This window comes from Balaenoptera physalus (genome assembly GCF_965194825.1).
Source record: "Balaenoptera physalus genome assembly, chromosome: 9".
In the NCBI taxonomy this organism is placed as follows: Eukaryota; Metazoa; Chordata; class Mammalia; order Artiodactyla; family Balaenopteridae; genus Balaenoptera; species Balaenoptera physalus.
Window position 1 is genome coordinate 68,991,560 of NC_138888.1, and position 21,878 is coordinate 69,013,437.

Genomic DNA, 21,878 nt, shown 5'->3' on the forward strand with positions numbered 1-21,878 from the left:
TTACCTCTAGAGTTTAGGAAATTCCCATGTACTTCGGTTAAAAATGTTTCAGAATGAATTTGTCTCTTAATAGATTGAATGCCTTGAGCTTGGGGACTGTGATTTGTCCATTTTAGAAAACCTCTATTATGCTTTGTATAATAGCCTTAAGTGTAACACGTGAATTTTGATAAATCTGCATAAATGGAGAGTAGTGAGGAAATTGCATGGTGTTTATTTTCCATAGTATTGAAGCAGCAGTTGCTACTTTTGCTCAAGCCAGACCACCAGGAATTTATAAGGGTGATTATTTGAAAGAACTTTTTCGTCGCTATGGTGATATAGAGGAAGCACCACCCCCACCTCTATTGCCAGATTGGTGTTTTGAGGATGATGAAGACGAAGATGAGGATGAGGATGGAAAAAAGGAATCAGAACCTGGGTCGAGTGCCTCCTTTGGCAAAAGGAGAAAAGAACGTTTAAAACTGGTAATGTTTAAAAATACTATTATAGTCTTTACCTTTTCTTCTACAGCTTCATTGAGATTTATGCAAATGGAATGTTAACTATGTTTGTTTAGCTAATTTGTTAGATTATTTCATTCTGGTTATTTCCAAAGACTTTTTTTTTTTTTTTTTAAATAGTTTCTGATTTATTTAATTTAATTTAATTTAATTTAATTTATTTATTTATTTACGGCTGTGTTGGGTCTTCGTTTCTGCGCGAGGGCTTTCTCTAGTTGCGGCAAGCGGGGGCCACTCTTCATTGCGGTGCGCGGTCCTCTCACTATCGCAGCCTCTCCTGTTGCGGGGCACAGGCTCCAGACGCGCAGGCTCAGTAGTTGTGGCTCACGGGCCCAGTTGCTCTGCAGCATGTGGGATCTTCCCAGACCAGGGCTCGAACCCGTGTCCCCTGCATTGGCAGGCAGATTCTCAACGACTGCGCCACCAGGGAAGCCCTCCAAAGACTCTTGATAGCCATGAATCTTTGCCTTTTCTACAAGAAAAGTTTCAGTTATATAAATTCATCCTGTTTTTGTTTCTTAGCTAAACCAAAGAACTCTTAGATGTTAGATTGAGAATTTATTGTTTCTTTGCAAAGTATTGTGAGATTCCAACTAAATATGGAGTGAAAATTTTTACTGATGCTTTACAAAAGTGTCCCATAGTTAAAATAACTTTGCATATAAATTCTGCTCCTTTTCATGGGTGGTGTTTTCATATTTTTCTGTAAAGTTGAACTCAGAAGGTTCTTATTTCTTCTATAGTCAACTCCTGTTAATCTTCTAGAAATAAAAGGCCTAAGAAGAAACATCAGGCATTACCTTCTTTTCTCAGGAGGACAGGAGAGATGTTGAGAAGAAGATTGCTGGTTGTACTTGTACATACACAAGTAGATGGTGTAGGCCAAAGGGTAAAGTCAGGGACAATGTGACGGTAATTCATTGTTAATAAAGTTAATAATTAAGGTGTTTGGGATATCATGGTTGAGCAGTAAATCCCACAACTCATTTATTAGTAGGCATTGACTGACAGGCAAGGAAGAAAATGCCTTGTTTTATGTAAATAATAGAATACAGTTATTTAGGGCTTAAAAAAAAGTCTCTTGTTTGAAAAACATTGTTTTAATATGTATTTACACATTTCAAACTTCAAGACTCAGCGGCTACTGAAAGTGTAAATTGTTTTGAAACATGGAAATAATTTCAAAAATAACTTAGTTTTGCACTCTAACTCATTTTCTGGACTTAGATATCTGAAATTACTGAATCACATACCTAGAAAAATAAGAATCACATTCTAAAGAAAGTCTAATAGCATAATATGACATATAGATGATTACCCTCTTATCACTTCTGTGAGGGAATTCAACTGTATTTTTTAAGAATAACATTAATCATGAGCATATGCTTAATGTGTTTTTGAATTATGATCTAGTATTTGAATGTGTAAAAGACTTTAAAACAGTTACTATTTTTACAAAATAGGGTCAAGTTTGCAGCATTTATTTTTCTTTGCCATCAGAAAGTGTCTTAAAAATGACATTTATTTTATAATCTTAAGCACGATTAAATCCCTATAATTGCAAATGACCTCCAGCATCATTAAGAGGAAACTAGCTAAGATGAACATGTATCTTTAGGGGAATAAATGACATATAAAATAAAATCCTAAACCTAGTTTCCCCTGGTTTGTTTTGTCAGTTACTAAGAGGAGTGTTTAAAAATTCCCCACTGTGATTGTGGATTTACCTATTTCTCCTTGTAGTTCTGTCAGATTTTGCTTTATATATTTTGAGGTGATATTTGGTTTATACAAATATGTATAAAAGATTATTTTATCTTTACAATGTCAACTTTTAGCATTGTAAAATGTCTGTTATTTATATGGTAGTACAAGTGTTCTTTTGGATAGTGTTTGTATGAAAGACCTTGTATCTATCTTTTTACTTTCAGCCTTTATTAATCCTTTATTTAAGGTATGACTCTTTTAAGCATAATGTTGCTGGGTTTTGTTTACCTAGTCAACAGTTTTTGCCTTATTGGAATATTTAGTCTATGTACATTTATTTTACTGATATAATTTACTTACTATACTTACTATCTCATTATTTTCTTTTGTTTGTTTTTGTTTATCCCACTTGTGGTATGGTCCTTTTTATCTTCCTTTCTTGCCTTAAAAAAAAAATTAATTAATTTTTGGCTGTGTTGGATCGTCATCGTTGGGTCTTCATTGCTGTGCATGGGCCTCTCATTGTGGTGGCTTCTCTTGTTGTGGAACACGGGCTCTAGGCGCGCGAGCTTCAGTAGTTGTGGCTCGCGGGCTCTAGAGTGCAGGCTCAGTAGTTGCGGCTCACGGGCTTAGTTGCTCGGCGGCATGTGGGATCTTCCTGGACCAGGGATTGAACCCGTGTCCCCTGCATTGGCAGGCAGATTCTTAACCACTGCACCACCAGGGAAGTCCTCTTGCCTTCTTTATGCTTAATTATTTTTATCGTTCTGTCACCCCAACCCATGCTTGTTATACAGTCCTTTACTATTTTTTTAGTGGTTACCCAAGATTTCAGTATGCATCTTTGACTGTTGAAGTCTGGTAAATGTTAGTACTTTTGCCACTTTTTAGATAATGCAAGAATCCAAGAACTTTTGAGTCCATTGATCTCTTACTGCCCTTTTGGTATTGTGTATTTTAATTCTCTCTATACTTTAAATCCCATAATACATCATCATCATCATCATTATATGGTTAATATTCATTAGCTATACCCACATATTTATCCTTTCTGGTGCTCTTCATTTCTTTGTGTATTTTTGTGGCTTCATTTGCATAGTTTTTCTTCTAACTGAAGCACTCTCTTCAGTATTTTCTTTAATGTGGATCTGCTGTGACACATTCTTACAGCATTTGTGTGAAAATGTCTTTATATACCCCATCATTTTAAAGAACAGTTGTTCTTCAAAATCCAGATTCTAGAATTCTGGGTTGCTATGTTGAAGATATTATTCCATAATTCATTTCTTTTGAGAAGTTACTTCTTTGAAGATAATTTCCTTTTGGTTTTGATTTTCAACAGTTTTACTATGATGTTTCTACCTGTGGTTTTCTTTGTATTTTTCCTGCTTCCTACTTACAGTGATTCTTGAATCTATGATTGGATTTTTTAATCTGTTTTAGACAATTCTTGACCATTATCTCTTCAAATATTGTTTTAGATTCATTCTTTCTCCTTTCTCCTTCTACTCAATGGAACTTTTAAATTTTATTATTTTTTAAAATGTTTCCTATGTTCTTTTATATATTCTCCACTTTTTTGTTTCATATTTTTCAGTCTGGTTATTTTTTTTCTGACCTATCTTCCAGTGTATTAATTCTCTCTTTAGCTTTGTCTAAGCTGCTGTTAAATTCATCTGTTGAGTACTTAATTTCAATTATTTTACTTTCACTTCTGGAATTTCAGTTTGAGTATTAAAGTAACTTTTAGTTCTCTGCTGGAATTCTGTATCTTGTCATTTAGGTTTTTGAATTTATTAAGGCTGTTTTATTTTATTTTGTTTTATTTTTAAATTTTTTGGCCATGCGGCTTGTGGGATCTTAGTTCCCTGACCAGAGATTGAACCTGGGCCATGGCAGTGAAAATGCCAAGTCCTAACCACTGGACTGCCAGGGAACTCCATATTAAGCCTATTTTAAAGCCTATGTCAGGTAACTCTAATATGTGGATACTCTCTGGATCCTTTTTTTAGTTTTTCTTCTTGTATTCATTTGATTTCTAGTCAATTGTAGGTTTTTTTTTTTCTTTTTTTAAATACCTGGGTATTTCTGCTTACTAGACATTATGTATGAAAAATTGTGGAAATAATTTGAGGTTCTGCATCCTGTTTTCTTCATTCAGAGAAGATTTACCTTTGCTTCTACACGGGGTTAGGAGTAGAACATCTTAACTCAGTCAAGAATTGAACTGTTTAGAAGCTAGGCTTTAGTTTTGGGGGGCTGGTCTGTTTTTGGTTCACCCCAATTCTGGAGTGTGGCCCCTTGGGAATTCTAACTGAAAGCCTGGAGCATTAAGCAGGAACCCCCTCCTTGGTGACCTGGTACTCCAATTTTTGTTTTCCCATTCTTGTGATAAATGCTGAAAGTTCTGTTCAGTTTCGTAGCCTCTCAGCTACCAATTTGGAAACAGTGCCTTTAGAGGAAAATCCTAGAGGAGAAAAGCTATGCCAGATGTCTGTCTCATCTCTCAGGGCTTCCCTTCCTTCTGACTTCTTGGCCTTTCAGATCCTTACTGCCTTTCTAATTCTCTGATATCTTAAAACAGGTGCTTTTAACATTTTTGTCTAGCATTTCTCATGGCTGCAAAATTTGTCTAAATAAACTAGTCTGCCATTGCCAAAAGCAGAATGCTTCCCTTCTTTGTTTTTGGAGAAAGCAGTTAGATTTGATTTCTGACTGACAATGCGATGGTAATTTTCAAGAATATTTGAGCTTATACTTCCAAAGGTAGAGTTATGAAAAAAGAAAATTCTGAAGCATTATGCATTTTGGTAGGTTTCTCCTCTTTTCAAATCATAACTAGTAGATACTAAAATTATTAAATCTGTTTTTATTTATAAAAATAATATACTGACATTAAAGAAAATTTGAAAACAAATAATCCTTCAACTTTTACCCTACCACTGGCATTTTTGTTATCTTAAAAGAATTTCTCCACAATTACTTACCTATCTATCTGTCTCTAATTTAAAAGTGTAAACAAGTGACATACAGATCAATTTTCTTTGTAAAATAAAAATGTGAACATCTAGAAGTATATAGGGTAAGAAGTGAAGTTTTCTCTTTTCCTAGTACATATAGAACTACCTCATTCTTTTTAGCTAGCACTGAAGAGAACAGCTTATAAAAAGCAAACAGAACATTTCTTTAGAAGACAAGAGAGGATATCAGTCCATAAAATAATGGCAAGCTATTATGGAGAAGAACCAGCTAGAGACCTTAGAAATGATAATAATAAAGAAAAAACGTCAGTAGGTGGGTTGGATAGCAGACTGAAGTTAGCTGTGGAGGAAATTATCAAGCTGGAAGATCTAGCTAAGAAATTCTTCCTGGATGTAGCACAAAAAGACAAAGAAATATGAAAAATAGTTTAGAGTTATGTAGTGATCTATATGGATGATTTAATAGTATGAACAGTCGTAGAGGGGACAAGTACAGTAAGGATGTGAAGTGTCTATCTGAGGATAATTTTCTGTTGTACAGCAGGGCCAGGGCACACTAGTGATTTTAAGCAGCTGATGGGGGGTGAGAAAAAGGACGCAGTGGTGTTAGGGGTCCTCAGTACCACCTCTGCTTTTGGAGATTCTCTAGGACTCAGCATACAGTTGTACTCACAGCTAAGATGTAACGCAGCAGCGTACTAAGGATATCCTGCTGGATCATAAGGGAAAAAGACAGGTGGAGTTTCGAGGAGTCCATGTGCAGGCTTCCTTATGCTCTCTCCTTCCCACGAGGGGTCGTACAGAGCTCACTCTTCCCACAGCAGTGGAAATGCATCAGCGCATGTGTGATGTTTCTGTCTAGGGAAGCTCGTTAGAGTCTCAGTGCCCAAGGTTTTTATGCATGGTTGGTCATGCAGGCAGCTTGTGCCTAGCGTGTATCAGTATTCCAGAATCCCAGAAGGAAAACATTTGTTCAGCATAAACTATTATCTGTACAAATAGTTTAGGCATGATGAACCAGCCTTATCAGTTGACTGAGAACACTGGGAGTCATGTTCCCAGATGCCATCCAGGGGCCAACCTTGCAAGCAGTCCTGTTACGTTAACTCTTATCTGCACACTGGTACAGACTATTTGAGTAGTTTGGTTATGAGCAAAAAGGGTAACTAAGGGTGATTGCTTGATGCAGACATATTCAGAAAAGGCTTTTTAGTATGGAATAAACTCAAGCATATCTATTACTTGAGGATAAGGAGCTAGTGGAATCAATGAAGTTGAAAATAAATGAAATGATAGAGGAATTAATGATAGAGCAATTTCTGAGGAGATTAAAGGGAATGAAGTTCAAGAGCAGATAGAGAAATAGGTCTTCAGCAAGGGAGGCAAATCTCATCCTTAGCCCTGAGATTGTGATTTTTCCTCAGTAAATTTCAGCTGCCTGTGTGTGGAAGTGGAGATTAATGGTGGGTTGATCCAAGGTCGGCTATATTCAGTATGGATGTGGTGGAAGGATCAGAGGGTAAAGAGTACGGAGGATACCAGGTGAAGGGTAATTGAAGTAATCAGTGATAGGATCTAGGTTGAATAGGAAGTAAGGTCAGGATGGGGGAGCTGTTAGACTGGAAAGGGAGGAGTGAAGGATTGTTAGTCTTGGTGAAATTGAAAAGTGAGCTTAGTGAGAGTAAAAGAGTTAAGCTGTTTAATGAAAGAGGTCAGAGGAGCATATTGGTTTAAAATGTTGTGGGTACCCAATCAATGTAAGTTGAGTTGATGAATCAAAAGGTGGAGCAGTCTGGAATGAGGATGATATGGCCATGGAGCAGGTTGTTCAAACTAAGCACAGATGAGAGGATCATTAAAAAAGAAATTACAGAACTGTGAAGCTTAGGTTGTTTGATGGATCAGATTGTTTCAATGGATGTTGATGTTACCAATATAATGACAGAAGTTAGCATGGTGAGAAATACTGATTGTTTTGATGAATGTGCGGAAGTGACCAGAGGTCAATATATGAAGGATAGAGCATTTTATTAATTTAGATTATCTGGTTGCAAGTAACAGAAACTAACTCAAACTAGCTTAAGTAATAAGAGGAATTTATTATGAGTAAATGGGTACAGCTCAAGCACAGGAATATAGCAGATTCCTTGTTTACCTGGGAGATTTCTGATTCCTTGTTTACGAGAGATATTTAATATCCTATGTCTAAGCTTACGTGTTATAATTTTCACCACATGCAGAGACTTTCTGAGTCCAAATTCCAGGTTACCAGAAGAGAGAACCTGATAGGTTCAGAGAGAGTTAGGGGTTCACTCATGCTCCCATCAACTTTGGCTGGAGTGGCATGTTATCTTTAATGTCATGTAACATGGCTTGTGGGTGGGGAAGGCATCCCATCCACAAAGAGAGCTGTTGTGCAACCAACCACAGTGGATGTTTGTTCTACCTGACATCTAGCTGAGTGATGTAGCTGAATGAGTCTGAATGGAAGAGGAACTTTTGAAAGAGGCCGGGAAAGCAGTGAGGATATAAGAGAATTGTTTACACTACCAGCATGGGACTTGGGCAGTGGGAGAATGAGTAGCTTTCACTTAAGAGAAAAGTGAGTGGTCTTCTTGGTGGAGAGCTAGCTTCTAGTTAAGACATGGGGTACAGGGTGTTCATGAAAAAGGTTGAGTTTACAGGGAAGGTTATTGGTAAAACTTAAAAAAAATTCTGTGCTATTAGTACCTTCAGAATAAAGGTAATGCTTTCTTTTTTTAATTAGTATATACAAGATATAATTTTATCAGGATATTGAAGTTATCTGAGTATCTCAATTACTAAATATGTTAAAAAAACTTATCCACCTGGTTAAGCTTTCCTTTGAAAGTTTTCTTTCTTTAGTTATTACATTTAATGGTAGAAATGGTTCTAAAACAGGAATTTCATTGGCTGATAAAGAGAGGTTATGGTGTAATAGGAGAGGAATGGTATTCTTTGATCCTTTGGCTCATGGAACCTCTCTTTAAGGAAAACAAGGTAGATGACATTTTAGATAACTATAAAATATGATTCAGAATTAGGGGCAAAAAGTAGTCTGCTGGATTGACTTTAGGACTCTTCTAGATTTGACAGGGATGTATGTGGACTAAATAATGTGTTCTTTTTTTTTGTTTGTTTTTCCTTCCCAAGTAGTTCAGGTTGCCAAATCTTTGCCAGAATGTTGATCATTGTAGCTTGCAGACCATATTTTTTATTCCCTAATTACATTAACAGCTAGAGTTGTTTTATAGATTTTTCTTGAGACTGATGCCAACCCTCTTATGGGTCTCAAAGTAATTGTAAATGAATCTAGACTATTTTTTTGGTCTTTAAAATTTCCAGGGGTGTTCTTTATTAGTTGATATATAAATTCTCCATCTGCTTCACTTCTCTGTGATATTCTAAAAATATACTTGCTGTGAAATGGGTGAAATACAATAAGACATTTTATGAAGTTCCGAGTTAAAGAATTTAGATTAAAAATTCAGTGATGAGTAATATTTAGTTTTTATGTTGATACATCCAATGACTGTAGCTTAGCCGCTTTGTCTACTGTTATACTCTTATTCTAGTTTACAAAGGTATGTATTGTAGGTTTTTATCTCAAAATCCAAACTCCATCAGTGACACAACTTCTCACCCCCTTCCCCAAATGAGAATCATTGGTGAATGGAGAATCATTGGTGAATGGTATAGTATAGACCTGGGTTCAAATTCTGTTTTTACCACTTGAATAAATTACATAAAATCTTTATGCCTCATTTAGTCATTTGTGAAATAAATATAATGCATCTACTTTTCAGAATTGTTATAAGGATTAGAGAAACTGTTTGTAAAATGCCAGATACTTTGCCTGGCTCTGAGTAAATGGTAGGTGAGAGATGATTGCTGTTATGATTACTGAGTAGTACCCATGGATGCTTTGACAACATGATATAGACACTGGCCTGTATATGTACATTGAAAATCATATGCTGGATTAAGGAAAACTAGTGTACAATCCCAGGGGAGTTTGTAGAACCTCCTGTAGCAGACCATTTGTTGCATATATTTGCTCAGATTTCTGAAAATAAATGTGTCTTTCAGTCTGGTCTTTGTAAATGGATTTGAACTCTAATGTATTTTTCTTTTCCTTTTATTTTCAGGGTGCTATTTTTTTGGAAGGCGTAACTGTTAAAGGTGTAACTCAAGTAACAACTCAACCAAAGTTAGGAGAGGTACAACAGAAGTGTCATCAATTCTGTGGCTGGGAAGGGTAATAAACATTTTAAATATTAATTAAAGTTTTAAATAAAATTTATTCTTATTCTGCAATACTTAACATTAATGCAAAGAGTGTCATAGCTTCTTTGCTTCTTGAAGTTTCTATGTTTACATAGAGTTCTTAAAAAGATGTCAAGCAAGAGTTTATCATATTTTTCTCAAGATAAACAGTGTAATAACCAGACTTTTGAGTCAAAATTAGATGACTCACATGTCTTCCTAGTGGAATAGAAAATTACTGTTGTCACTTTCTGGCATTTGTTTTGTGGGATTGATTCTACTGTTGCTGATTTTTTTATTATTATTTTTTAAAATTTATTATTATTATTTTTTGGCTGCGTTGGGTCTTTGTTGCTGTGCACAGGCTCTCTCTACTTGCAGCGAGTGGGGGCTCTTCGTTGTGGTGTGTGGGCTTCTCATTGCCATGGCTTCTCTTGTTGCGGAGCACGGGCTTCAGTAGTTGTGGCCTGCGGGCTCAGTAGTTGTGGCTTGTGGGCTCTAGAGCGCAGGCTCAGTAGCTGTGGTGCACGGGCTTAGTTGCTACGCGGTATATGGAATCTTCCCGGATCAGGGCTTGAACCCATGTCCCCTGCGTTGGCAGGCGGATTCTTAACCACCGCGCCACCAGGGAAGTCCCACTGTTGCTGATAAATGTTTTAGTTGCCCTTATCATTTTATTAAGAGAGAAGAGGTGAAACTTGAATGTGCCTCATTTTCCAGTTTTTCTGTCATCAGAAACCTGGGAGAATCAGCTTTAAATATGTTTTGCCCCTTACCATGACTTGAAGATATTTATCAGACATTTCATGGGAGGGGATTCAAGAGAGAGTTCACTGCTCGTTGCTCTCAGGTCTTGGCCTATGGTCATTTCTGTTCATCATTGCTATCTGTGGCAGAAAATTGTAATACAGCTGGAACATGATGAAACAGGATTATTGTTAAAAATTCCTGATATGAAGAACTTTTGGACTGGTATACATACAGATCAATAAACTAGAAATAATTTTAACTAAAAAATGTAAATGATGATGAAGTGATATCAGTTTTAGTGTTCTGTTAAGCCCTTGCCAGTGTACTTTAATCTAGACCTGAATTTCTCCTGTTTTGTCACTTCTGGGCATCTTTTGAGGAGAAACTTGCCAACCCTGCAAAGTTATGCCAAGTTGGCAGTGTCATGATGGAGGAATATGGGGTCTAGAGCAATGTAAGGTAGTCGAGGCAAGATTTAAACTTCTTCCTGAAGTAAAAGACTTGTAGATACACAAAGACTTGTAAACAGTATGTGCTTTACTGTTAGATCATGTGTATTAATATTTAAAAATTAGCCCAATAGTCATAGTTTGCAGTGGCAATTACGATTCTGTTAACTTGAGTTCTAAAATGTCAAGAAAATGATAACCTTTTGTTAGCATTTTTGTGAAGGCTGATATTATTCCAATTGACATTAGTCTCATGATAGGGAAAACATTGTGCTAAATGTGTGACTCAGGTGAGCTTGGTTTAAGACATGTATTGCTTTGTATGGACACCAGCCACAATAGTAATACAGTGTTCTTCTTTAAGGTCTGGATTCCCTGGGGCACAGCCTATCTCCATGGACAAGCAAAATATTAAACTTCTGGAGCAGAAGCCATATAAAGTAAGCTGGAAAGCAGATGGTACGCGGTAAGTTAGATTTCTTAAAAAAGTTACAGTAATAACCCAAATGCTTGAAGAATATTGCTTTGTTGTTAGAGAAGGTTTGTACTCCTGGGAGTGACTTGAGCAGCAAAATAAGCATGTTTCATATATCGTATAGTTTTTGTTTTGCTAGTATTCTTAGCTGTGTACTACAATTATAACTCTCATTCTGCTAAATTTTTGGTTTCAGAGTTATGTTAGTTTGACATGAATCTATACCAAATTTAAATCTGGAAGTATTTTTTCTTAATAATATTGTGCTTTTTGGTATGTTTGCTGCCTGCCACCTTGCCTTTAATGGTGTTGGACACTTCTAAAATTAACAGATGTATTATCAGTTTATAATCTAATAATTACCAAGTCTCCCTAATTCACTCTGTATTTTGTTCCTTCGATAGTTTTCTTTTTCTCTTAATCCTTGCTAATACTTTTTGTAATTTTATACACTCTTAAGGTTGTTGTATTCTTACAACAAAGCTTAGCTTCAAATTTCATATTCCTACATTGAAAAATATTTATTAGTATTAAAGCATAAAGTTGCTTCCTCAGTAACATTAAACTTTTTCTTTCTCTTTTGTAATCCATTTTTTATAGCTTTGCTATATTATTTATTCATTCAGCAAATGTTATAATAATTGAAATAACTATTTTAACAGATTAATATAGAACTCTTATTAACTTTTTCGTAATGAAGAAAATGTTTTAGAATAATTAGGAGTGCCTGTATATATATGCATGTATGTATGTATAGTACATGCATATATGTATATGTATATATATATATATATATATACATGCAATGTATACATACATTCCTAATTATTATTAGGAATGTATGTATACATTGCATGTATATATATACATATATGCACATATATGTACATATATAGATATTAATATAGAAGTCCTATTAACTTTTTCATAGTGAAGAAAATGTTTTAGAATAATTAGGAGTGTATGTATTATATATACAAACACACACATATAATTAGAATAATGAGGAGTGCATGTATATTTATACGCACATGCACACACATGTATGTATACTTTAGTTTTTTTTCCAGATCTATTGAGATATAATTTGACATGACATTATGTAAGTTTAAGGTGTACAACTTGTTGATTTGATGCACTTATATATTGCGAAGTGGTTACTGCTGTAGTGTTAGCTTCACCTCTTTCACTTCTCATAATTACCATTTCTTTTTTGTGGTGAGAACATTTAAGATCTGTTTTAGCAATTTTCAAGTATGTAATACAGTATTTTTAACTATAATTACCATGTTGTGCATTAGATCCTCAGAACTTGTTTGTCTTATAACTGGCAGTTTGTACCCTTTGACCAGTACCTCCCCATTTTCCCCACCCCTAAGCCCCTGGTAACCACCATTCTAGTCTCGGTTTCTGTGAGCTTTTTAGATTCCGCATATAAGTGATATCATACAGTATCTGTCTTTCTGTCTGACTTATTCCACCTGGCATAATGCCCTCAAGTTCTATGTTGTCACAAATGACAGGATTTCCTTCTTTCTCATGGCTGAATAATATTCCATTGTGTATATATATCTATATATACATAAATACACATACCACATCTTCTTTATCTGTTCATCTATTTATTCATTTCTTGGTGGATACTTAGGTTGTTTTCATATCTTGGCTATTGTGAATAATGTTGCAATGAAAATGGGAAAGAAGATGTATCTCTTCAAGATCTGCTTTTCACATTTTAATTTTTAAAGGTGTTTTGAAGATGATATAGGTTACATTTAATTTTTATGAGAGGTTTTTGAATGTCAAAGTGATAATCATACCTTTTGTATCATGCTGTCTTCATCTACATTTAACTTGTGGTGACCATAAAAGATACATAAAGAGACATGGAGTGGGGCAGATACAACTTGATTTTAATATTAATATTAATATTTCTGTAGCTACTATTGTAATGCAATAATAAAGTAAAAGAAAGTAACTCAGAGTAGGTTTGCCATAAGAAAAAAGTAATGCTATGGGAATAATTTGTAATAGACAAGCAAAAGCCTTGTAGTGAATTGATAATCATAATGAAAGCAAACCTCATGAGGGCTGGGACTTTTGTCTTTTTAATCACTGTGTCCCCAGTGCCTAGAATAGTGCCTGGCACATGGTAGGCATTCAGTAAATGTTTATTGGATGAATTAGTCCAATTGAAAAGCTGCCAATGTCTTCACATGAAAGATAGGGAAACACTAATGGTGGTTGTGAAATTTTTGAGATTTTAAAAGATCACAACTCTTTGTCCCATTTAATTTCCAAACAAAAATGTAAACCATTTAGCCAAAAAAAATAAGCATAGTTCCAGGAAAATGATACACTAGAGCAGAATAAAGCTAGATGGCCCTAAGAAAGAACTTTTGTTTGGATTTATGTAAGGTAAGGGTGATCCATTACCCCCATAGAGTTGTTTGTGAAAGGATTAAATAAAGTAATTTAAAACAATTAGCATACAGTAGACACTCAGTAAAAGATAGCTACTGATTTACACATGCATATACTTATCTTCTGACTTGTGTATTTTATATATATTTTTTATGTATATATATGTATGTATGTATATATGTATATGTGTGTATGTATATATATATTCCCCACACATATACAAGCATCCCTGCTTTAAGGAAAACTGAATGTACAAGGTAAATGTGGTACTTGGCTTACAAGGAAAATTATTGCAGGAATTAAAAAAAAGCCACTTCGGCATTTATGGAAATGTAATTTATAGTCAGCTTTTTATAACACATCTATTTAAGTAAGCGAGATACACTTGTATAATGCTCCTTGGAGGAAATTATAGACAGATTCATTCTTCCTGAACCCTGGTCTGGGAATTCCCTTCTTTCATTCATTCAGAAATTATACTGAAAGCTCGTTACCTCCAGGGCTCTGTGTCAACTGCTGAATGGATCAGGAGTGCTTAAGATAGAACCCCTATCTTTAAGTTTTTCATCTAATTCATGGTTCAGCAAATGTTCTCCGTTAGGGCCAGATAGTAAATATTTTTACTGACTCAGTTACTCAACTCTGCCATTGTAGTGCAAAAGCAGCTATCTCATGCTGCTCTCACATAAACAAATGAGCAGAACAAGTGAGCAGAACTGTGTTCCAATAAAACTTTGTTTACAAAAACAGGTGGTCGGCAGATTTGGCCCTTTTGCCAACCTGTTATTGAATACATTCTCCTTAAAAAAGACTATCTTAACATTTCAAACGATCTTTCCTTTCTTTATAAGAAAGTGTAAAAGTGAACTTAAGGTAGGGATACATAAGTTTAATATAAAGATATTTTTGTTTTAAAATTTACTTCAGTAAATTATAAAAGTTGAAATAAATTTTTCTTCTCATTCATTGTAAGTTATTGCTTAGTGCCTGGTACTTTGATAGGATTTTTTATGTAAGCAGTTCACTAAATGTATACATTTGAAAGGTAAATTAAGTCTTTTTTTTTCCTTATAAAAAATCATGTCCTATGCCTTTGTTATAACTGAGTGCTCGACGTATGGTCATGCTCTATATGTCCTGACAAATGTACTTGGTGACTTGTAGAAATAGCTGTTGTATGGATAAGCTGTTTATGTTTAGGGAGCTTCTGTATTTACTGCTCTAATGGATTTTATATGGAACAGTGTAATTACCCCAGGTAGTTAGTAACTTGCTTGGATCCTTTGCTGTGTATCTCATTAATAATGTTTGTAGCAGATGTTTATTCTAACGAGTGGAGCTGAATGTTCAGACAGGAGTAAATAGCGTGGACAAGGTAATGAGACGCCATGCCAGAAAAGTTTTATATACTGAGAGGAATATTAAAGAAGTTTTAGATGTCTCTGGAATAATTTTCAGTGAACTACAAACAAACAATGTTTTATGCTATTTAGAAACAGAATGAGTAAATCAAATTATGAGCAATTAAGTGATGTTATACTGCTATAATTTAGATTTGTTCACTTAGCTATTTTTCATTTCCACTTGAGTGAAGAGATCAGAGCAAGTATAAATTTCTGTTTAGCCCTAATTTTCTTTTGACTGCAAAGTAAGTAGTTTCTTATGATACATAATATAAGAACTTTGACTGAATATTGCTATTAAATAAGGAATTATCTCCTATTTTATTTCCTCATAAGTATTACTTAGAGCCATAACATTATATCTAATATTTAGAAACTCAATAGTAAATAAAGTTATACCAGAAAAGGATTTTTAATTTTTGAACTATTCTAGGGAGACTTAGCGATTTTGTAGATGTGTTCGAGGGGGCAGAATCCATAAAATAAAATATTTGCTTTAATCATGTAACTAGATAGTGGCAGAATCATCAGTATAACCCTGGTCTTTTGTTCTCTAGCTGTTTTTTTTTTTTCTCTTCACTGTTCTGTATTCTAGAATTTGGGCTTCTAAAATATGGTTTAAGGTAGTTTTTCTTCATTATGTAGTCAGCTAATTTAGGGATTTACTGAAAGTTTAGCATCATACCTCTGATGATAATCAAAAACCAGATTACATCATTTGGAGACTCCAGCCCTGTTTTTTTTTTTTTTAATTTATTTTATTTACTTATTTTTGGCTGTGTTGGGTCTTCGTTGTGGTACACAGGCTTCTCATTGCAGTGGCTTCTCTTGTTGTGGAGCACAGGCTCCAGGCGCGTAGCCTTCAGTAGTTGTGGCACGCAGGCTCAGCAGTTGTGGCTCATGGGCTCTAGAGCACAGGCTCAGTAGTTGTGGCACACGGGCCTAGTTGCTCCGCGGCATGTGGGATCCTCCCCGACCAGGGCTCAAACCCGTGTCCCCTGCATTGGCAGGCGGATTCCCAACCCCTGGGCCACCAGGGAAGTCCCTCCAGCCCTGTTTTTTGATGGTAGTTTCATTAGAACTACTATGAGGGCTCCAGGCCAGTTTTTCTTGCATCTGAGAGGAACACAGTAAAGCCATAACTCCTGTGTTCCTTTTTTTATCATGGAGAAGGGAGACAAACAAGGAGTGATTAAAAGTCAATCAGAAGCACTGTTTACTGATCTAAAGCTATAGCGGATGATATCTGGTAGTAAACTGGTTAAAAAGAGAAAGTAGCAGAACTCATTTTACTCTTACTCCTTCTCCAAGCCCAAATCTTACTTGGACCCCCATTATATAAAACAGACAAAAATGGGGATGCTTTGGTTGGTGAACATTTTGGGGCAGCATGTGGGGTTGCACTCTGGGTGGTCTCTAAGGTCACCATGGAACTTTTTTAAGGCAGGAAGTCCCAAACACCTTTGGATGTTTGGGTTACGTTATCATCATGACTGTATTACCATCATATTAAGCTTGCATTTAAAAAAAAAAATTCAGAGATCCAAATTCAGTAGACCTTAGTAGGCTTTGAGAATTTGTGTTTTTGAAAGCAACCCTAGCTGATTCTGATTTCCAGCCAGGTTCAGGAGCCATGATGGCCCTTAGTGCCTGGTTGAACACAGTTTAAAAATCAGTGACCTAAACCAGAGCAGTGTCTAGCCAGCCACTGAGTTAAGGATACAGCTGAGAATTTGTCCATTAATTGATTAAAGAAGATTCATGTAAAATGTTTATTATTATGGCATTCAATAAATGTTAGTTATTGGTGTCATAGTTTAAGACTCCTTGGAAAATCATTTTTACATGGTAACCAACATTTGGTTTCTCAGAATACATTCAGAATTCTCTTAGGGTGTGAGTTAGTTATTGTACAAGAAGAAAAGTAGGTATAGGACAAAAACAATCTAATATTTTAAAATCAAACTTTTGAGACAGATGTCAGCTAGTCACATCTTTAGGATTTACTAAAGGATAAAAAGTTCCTTTAAATATTAGTTTCTTTAATTAAGCTACTTATCAATGTGAGAGTTACTACTTTTTAATAGAGGTACTGTCTCTGAAATGGTACTTAAGGACAAAAATCAACTGAATTCATTACCAAATCTGGCTAGAGAACTCTTAGAGCTAAACGGATATAGGTAAAACCTGTTGGAAACATTGGTGCAATCCCTGATTAGAATTTGGGGTTGCCCATATTCTAGGGGTAGCAAGCATCTGGAACTTAGAAACATTAAAAAAAAATCCTTTTTTGTTAATATTTCTAAATACATATTTTTTAAATAGAGCTAGGCTACAGGACCCAGATATATGAGAAGAATAATATTTATTCATACAGTCAGCAAATATTTATTGAACATCTACCATATGCCAGAGGTTTTGCTGGACTTAGCAGGTAATTAGAACTAACCTGTTTAATATGATTATTTTTATTTTTTTATCTTAACATGAGCATTTTCCGTTTTTAGAACATACTTTAAAAGATAAGCTGGGATGAAGTGAGAGAGTGGCATGGATTTATATATACTACCAAATGTAAAATAGATAGTGGGAAGCAGCCGCATAGCACAAGGAAATCAGCTCGGTGCTTTGTGACCACCTAGAGGGGTGGCGTAGGGAGGGTGGGAGGGAGATTCAAGAGGGAGGAGATATGGGGATATATGTATATGTATAGCTGATTCACTTTGTTATAAAACAGAAACTAATGTACCACTGTAAAGGAATTATACTCCAATAATGATGTTTAAAAAAATGTTAAAAAGAAAAAGAAATTATGTACTACAAAGCCTAAAAGGGAAAAAACATAGGTTGAGCATATATATTGGGTGCTTTCAGTTTTTCACCATTGAGAATGATGTTTGCTGTGGGTTTGTCGTATATGGCCTTTATTATGTTGAGGTAGGTTCCCTTTATGACCACTTTCTGGAGAGTTTTTATCATAAATAGGTGTTGAATTTTGTCAGAAGCCGTTTCTGCATCTGTTGAGATGATCATATGGTTTTTCTTCTTCAGTTTGTTAATATGGTGTATCACATTGATTGATTTGCATATATTGAAGAATCCTTGCATTCCTGGGATAAATCCCACTTGATCATGGTGTATGATCCTTTTAATGTGTTCCTGGATTCTGTTTGCTAGTATTTTGTTGAGGATTTTTACATCTATATTCATCAGTGATATTGGTCTGTAATTTTCTTTGTTTGTAGTATCTTCCCCTGGTTTTGGTATCAGGGTGATGGTGGCCTCATAGAATGAGTTTGGGAGTGTTCCTTCCTCTGCAATTTTTTGGAAGAGTTTTAGAAGGATGGGTGTTAGCTGTTCTCTAAATGTGTGATAGAATTCACCTGTGAAGCCATCTGGTCCTGGACTTTTGTTTGTTGGAAGATTTTTAATCACAGTTTCAATTTCATTACTTGTGATTGGTCTGTTCATATTATTTATTTCTTCCTGGTTCAGTCTTGGAAGGTTATACCTTTCTAAGAATTTGTCCATTTCTTCCAGGTTGTCCATTTTATTGGTATAGAGTTGCTTGTAGTAGTCTCTTAGGATGTTTTGTATTTCTGCAGTGTCTGTTGTAACTTCTCCTTTTTCATTTCTGATTTTATTGATTTGAGTCCTCTCCCTCTTTTTCTTGATGAGTCTGGCTAATGGTTTCTCAATTTTGTTTATCTTCTGAAAGAATGAGCTTTTAGTTTTATTGATCTTTGCTATTGTTTTCTTTGTTTCTATTCCATTTATTTCTGCTCTGATCTTTATAATTTCTTTCCTTCTACTAACTTTGGGTTTTGTTTGTTCTTTCTCTAGTTCCTTTAGGTGTAAGGTTAGGTTGTTTATTTGAGATGTTTCTTGTTTCTTGAGTTAGGATTGTATTGCTATAAACTTCCCTCTTAGAGCCGCTTTTGCTGCATCCCATAGGTTTTGGATCGTTGTGTTTTCGTTGTCATTTGTCTCTAGGTATTTTTTGATTTCCTCTTTGATTTCTTCAGTGATCTCTTGGTTATTTAGTAACGTATTGTTTAGCCTCCATCTGTTTGTGTTTTTTATGTTTTTTTTCCCCTGTAATTGATTTCTAATCTCACAGTGTTGTGGTCAGAAAAGATGCTTGATATGGTTTCAATTTTCTTAAATTTACCAAGGCTTGATTTGTGACCCAAGATGTGATCTATCCTGGAGAATGTTCCGTGCGCACTTGAGAAGAAAGTGTAATCTGCTTTGGGATGGAATGTCCTATAAATATCAATTAAATCTATCTGGTCTGTTGTGTCATTTAAAGCTTGTGTTTCGTTATTAAATTTCTGTTTGGATGATCTGTCCATTGATGTGAGGTGTTAATGTCCCCCACTATTACTTTGATACTGTCGATTTCCTCTTTTATAGCTGTTAGCAGTTGCCTTATGTATGGAGGTGCTCCTGTGCTGGGTGCATATATATTTATAATTGTTTTATCTTCTTCTTGGATTGATCCCTTGATCATTATATAGTGTCCTTCCTTGTCCTTTGTAACATTCTTTATTTTAAAGTCTATTTTATCTGATATGAGTATTGCTACGCCAGCTTTCTTTTGATTTCCATTTGCATGGAATATCTTTTTCCATCTCCTCACTTTCAGTCTGTATGTGTCCCTAGGTCTGAAGTGGGTCTCTTGTAGACAGCATATATATGGGTCTTGTTTTTGTATCCATGCGACGAGCCTGTGTCTTTTTAAGGTAATTATCGACATGTATGTTCCTATTACCATTTTCTTAATTGTTATGGGTTTGTTTTTGTAGGTCCTTTTCTTCTCTTGTGTTTCCCACTTAGAGAAGTTCCTTTAGCATTTGTTGTAGAGCTGGTTTGGTGGTGCTGAATTCTCGTAGCTTTTGCTTGTCTATAAAGCTTTCGATTTCTCCGTCGAATCTGACTGAGATCCTTCCCGGGTAGAGTAATCTTGGTTGTAGGTTCTTGCCTTTCATCACTTTAAATTTATCATGTCACTGTCTTCTGGCTTGTGGAGTTTCTGCTGAGAAATCAGCTGTTAACCTTATGAGAGTTCCCTTGTATGTTATTTGTTTTTTTTCCCTTGCTGCATTCAGTAAGTTTTCTTTGCCTTTAATTTCTGCCAGTTTCATTACTATGTGTCTCGGCGTGTTTCTCCTTGGGTTTATCCTGCCTGGGACTGTCTGCACTTCCTGGACTTGGGTGGCTATTTCCTTTCCCATGTTTGGGAAGTTTTTGACTATAATCTCTTCAAATATTTTCTCGGGTCCTTTCTCTCTCTCTTCTCCTTCTGGGACCCCTATAATGTGAATGTTGTTACGTTTAATGTTGTCCCAGAGGTCTCTTAGGCTGTCTTCATTTCTTTTCATTCTTGTTTCTTTATTTTGTTCCACAGCAGTGAATTCCACCATTTTGTCTTCCAGGTCACTTATCCATTCTTCTGCCTCAATTATTCTGCTATTGGTTCCTTCTAGTGTATTTTTCATTTCAGTTATTGTATTGTTCATCTCTCTTTGTTCTTTCATTCTTCTAGGTCTTTGTTAAACATTTCTTGAATCTTCTCGATCTTTGCCTCCATTCTTTTTCCGAGGTCCTGGATCATCTTCACTATCATTATTCTGAATTCTTTTTCTGGAAGGTTGCCTATCTTCACTTCATTTAGTTGTTTTTCTGGGGTTTTATCTTGTTCCTTCTTCTGGTGCAAAGTCCTCTGCCTTTTCATTTTGTCTGTCTTTCTGTGAATGTGTTTTTTTCCCCACAGGCTGCAGAATTGTATTTCTTCTTGCTTCTGCTGTTTGTTCTCTGGTGGATGAGGCTATCTAAGAGGGTTGTGCAAGTTTCCTGATGGGAGGGAGTGGTGGTGGGTAGAGCTGGGTGTTACTCTGGTGGGCAGAGCTCAGTAAAACTTTAATCTACTTGTCTGCTGATGGGTGGGGCTGGTTTCCCTCTCTGTTGATGTTTGTCCTGAGGCGACCCAGCACTGGAGCCTACCCAGGCTCTTCAGTGGGGCAAATGGTGGCGTCTGGGAGGGCTCACACCAAGGAGTACTTCCCAGAACTTCTGCTGCCAGTGTCCTTGTCCTCACGGTGAGCCACACCCACATCCCTGCCTCTGCAGGAGACCCTCAACACTAGCAGGTAGGTCTGGTTCAGTGTTGGGGTCACTGCTCCTTCCCCTGGGTCCCAGTGCACACACTGCTTTGTGTGTGCCCTCCAAGAGTGGGGTCTCTGTTTCCCCCAGTCCTGTCGAAGTCCTGCAATCAGATCCTGCTAGCCTTCAAAGTCTGATTCTCTAGGAATTCCCCCTCCCGTTGCCGGACCCCCAGGTTGGGAAGCCTGACGTGGGGCTCAGAACCTTCACTCCATGGGTGGACTTCTGTGGTATAAGTGTTCTCCAGTTTATGAGTCACCCACCCAGCAGTTATGGGATTTGATTTTATTGTGATTGCGCCTCTCCTACCATCTCATTGTGGCTTCTCCTTTGTCTTTGGATGTGAGGTATCTTTTTTGGTGAGTTCCAGTGTCTTCCTGTCGATGATTGTTCAGCACTTAGTTCTAACCTTTTTTTAAACTTATTTTATGGTTATCCTCAAATCTCTAAATAATATGTTTATGTTGCTGTTTATTAACTTTAGGTGAGTTCCTAATGTGGTCATGAGGATGTGGCTCACCAGTACCTCTGTTCCCACCTGTCTTTTCTTCTAGTTTCTCATCATAGGTAAACTATTATTGTTAGTTCTTCATCGATCTTGCCTGTATATTTAATCTTCCCTTTATCCTAATAACCCTAATGTAGTGTTTCTTAACTCTTGTAAGATGTGGACTTTAGAGTTCTCTGTCTTCCATCTACTTCTGTTATGTCAGCTCTAACTTTAATATTGTCAA

General features: G+C 36.0%; 1 protein-coding gene across 4 annotated transcripts in view; it reads left to right on the plus strand.

Moving 5' to 3' along the window:
* Window positions 1–21,878, plus strand: part of RNGTT (RNA guanylyltransferase and 5'-phosphatase) — a 322,597-nt gene that overhangs the window by 23,586 nt on the left and 277,133 nt on the right. For all 4 annotated transcript variants that reach the window (XM_082473970.1, XM_082473967.1, XM_082473968.1 and 1 more), the window contains exons 6-8: window positions 227–467; window positions 9,361–9,470; window positions 11,042–11,143. In XM_082473970.1, the coding sequence (XP_082330096.1) occupies window positions 227–467; window positions 9,361–9,470; window positions 11,042–11,143 (453 nt within the window). The remainder of the gene's footprint in view (window positions 1–226; window positions 468–9,360; window positions 9,471–11,041; window positions 11,144–21,878) is intronic.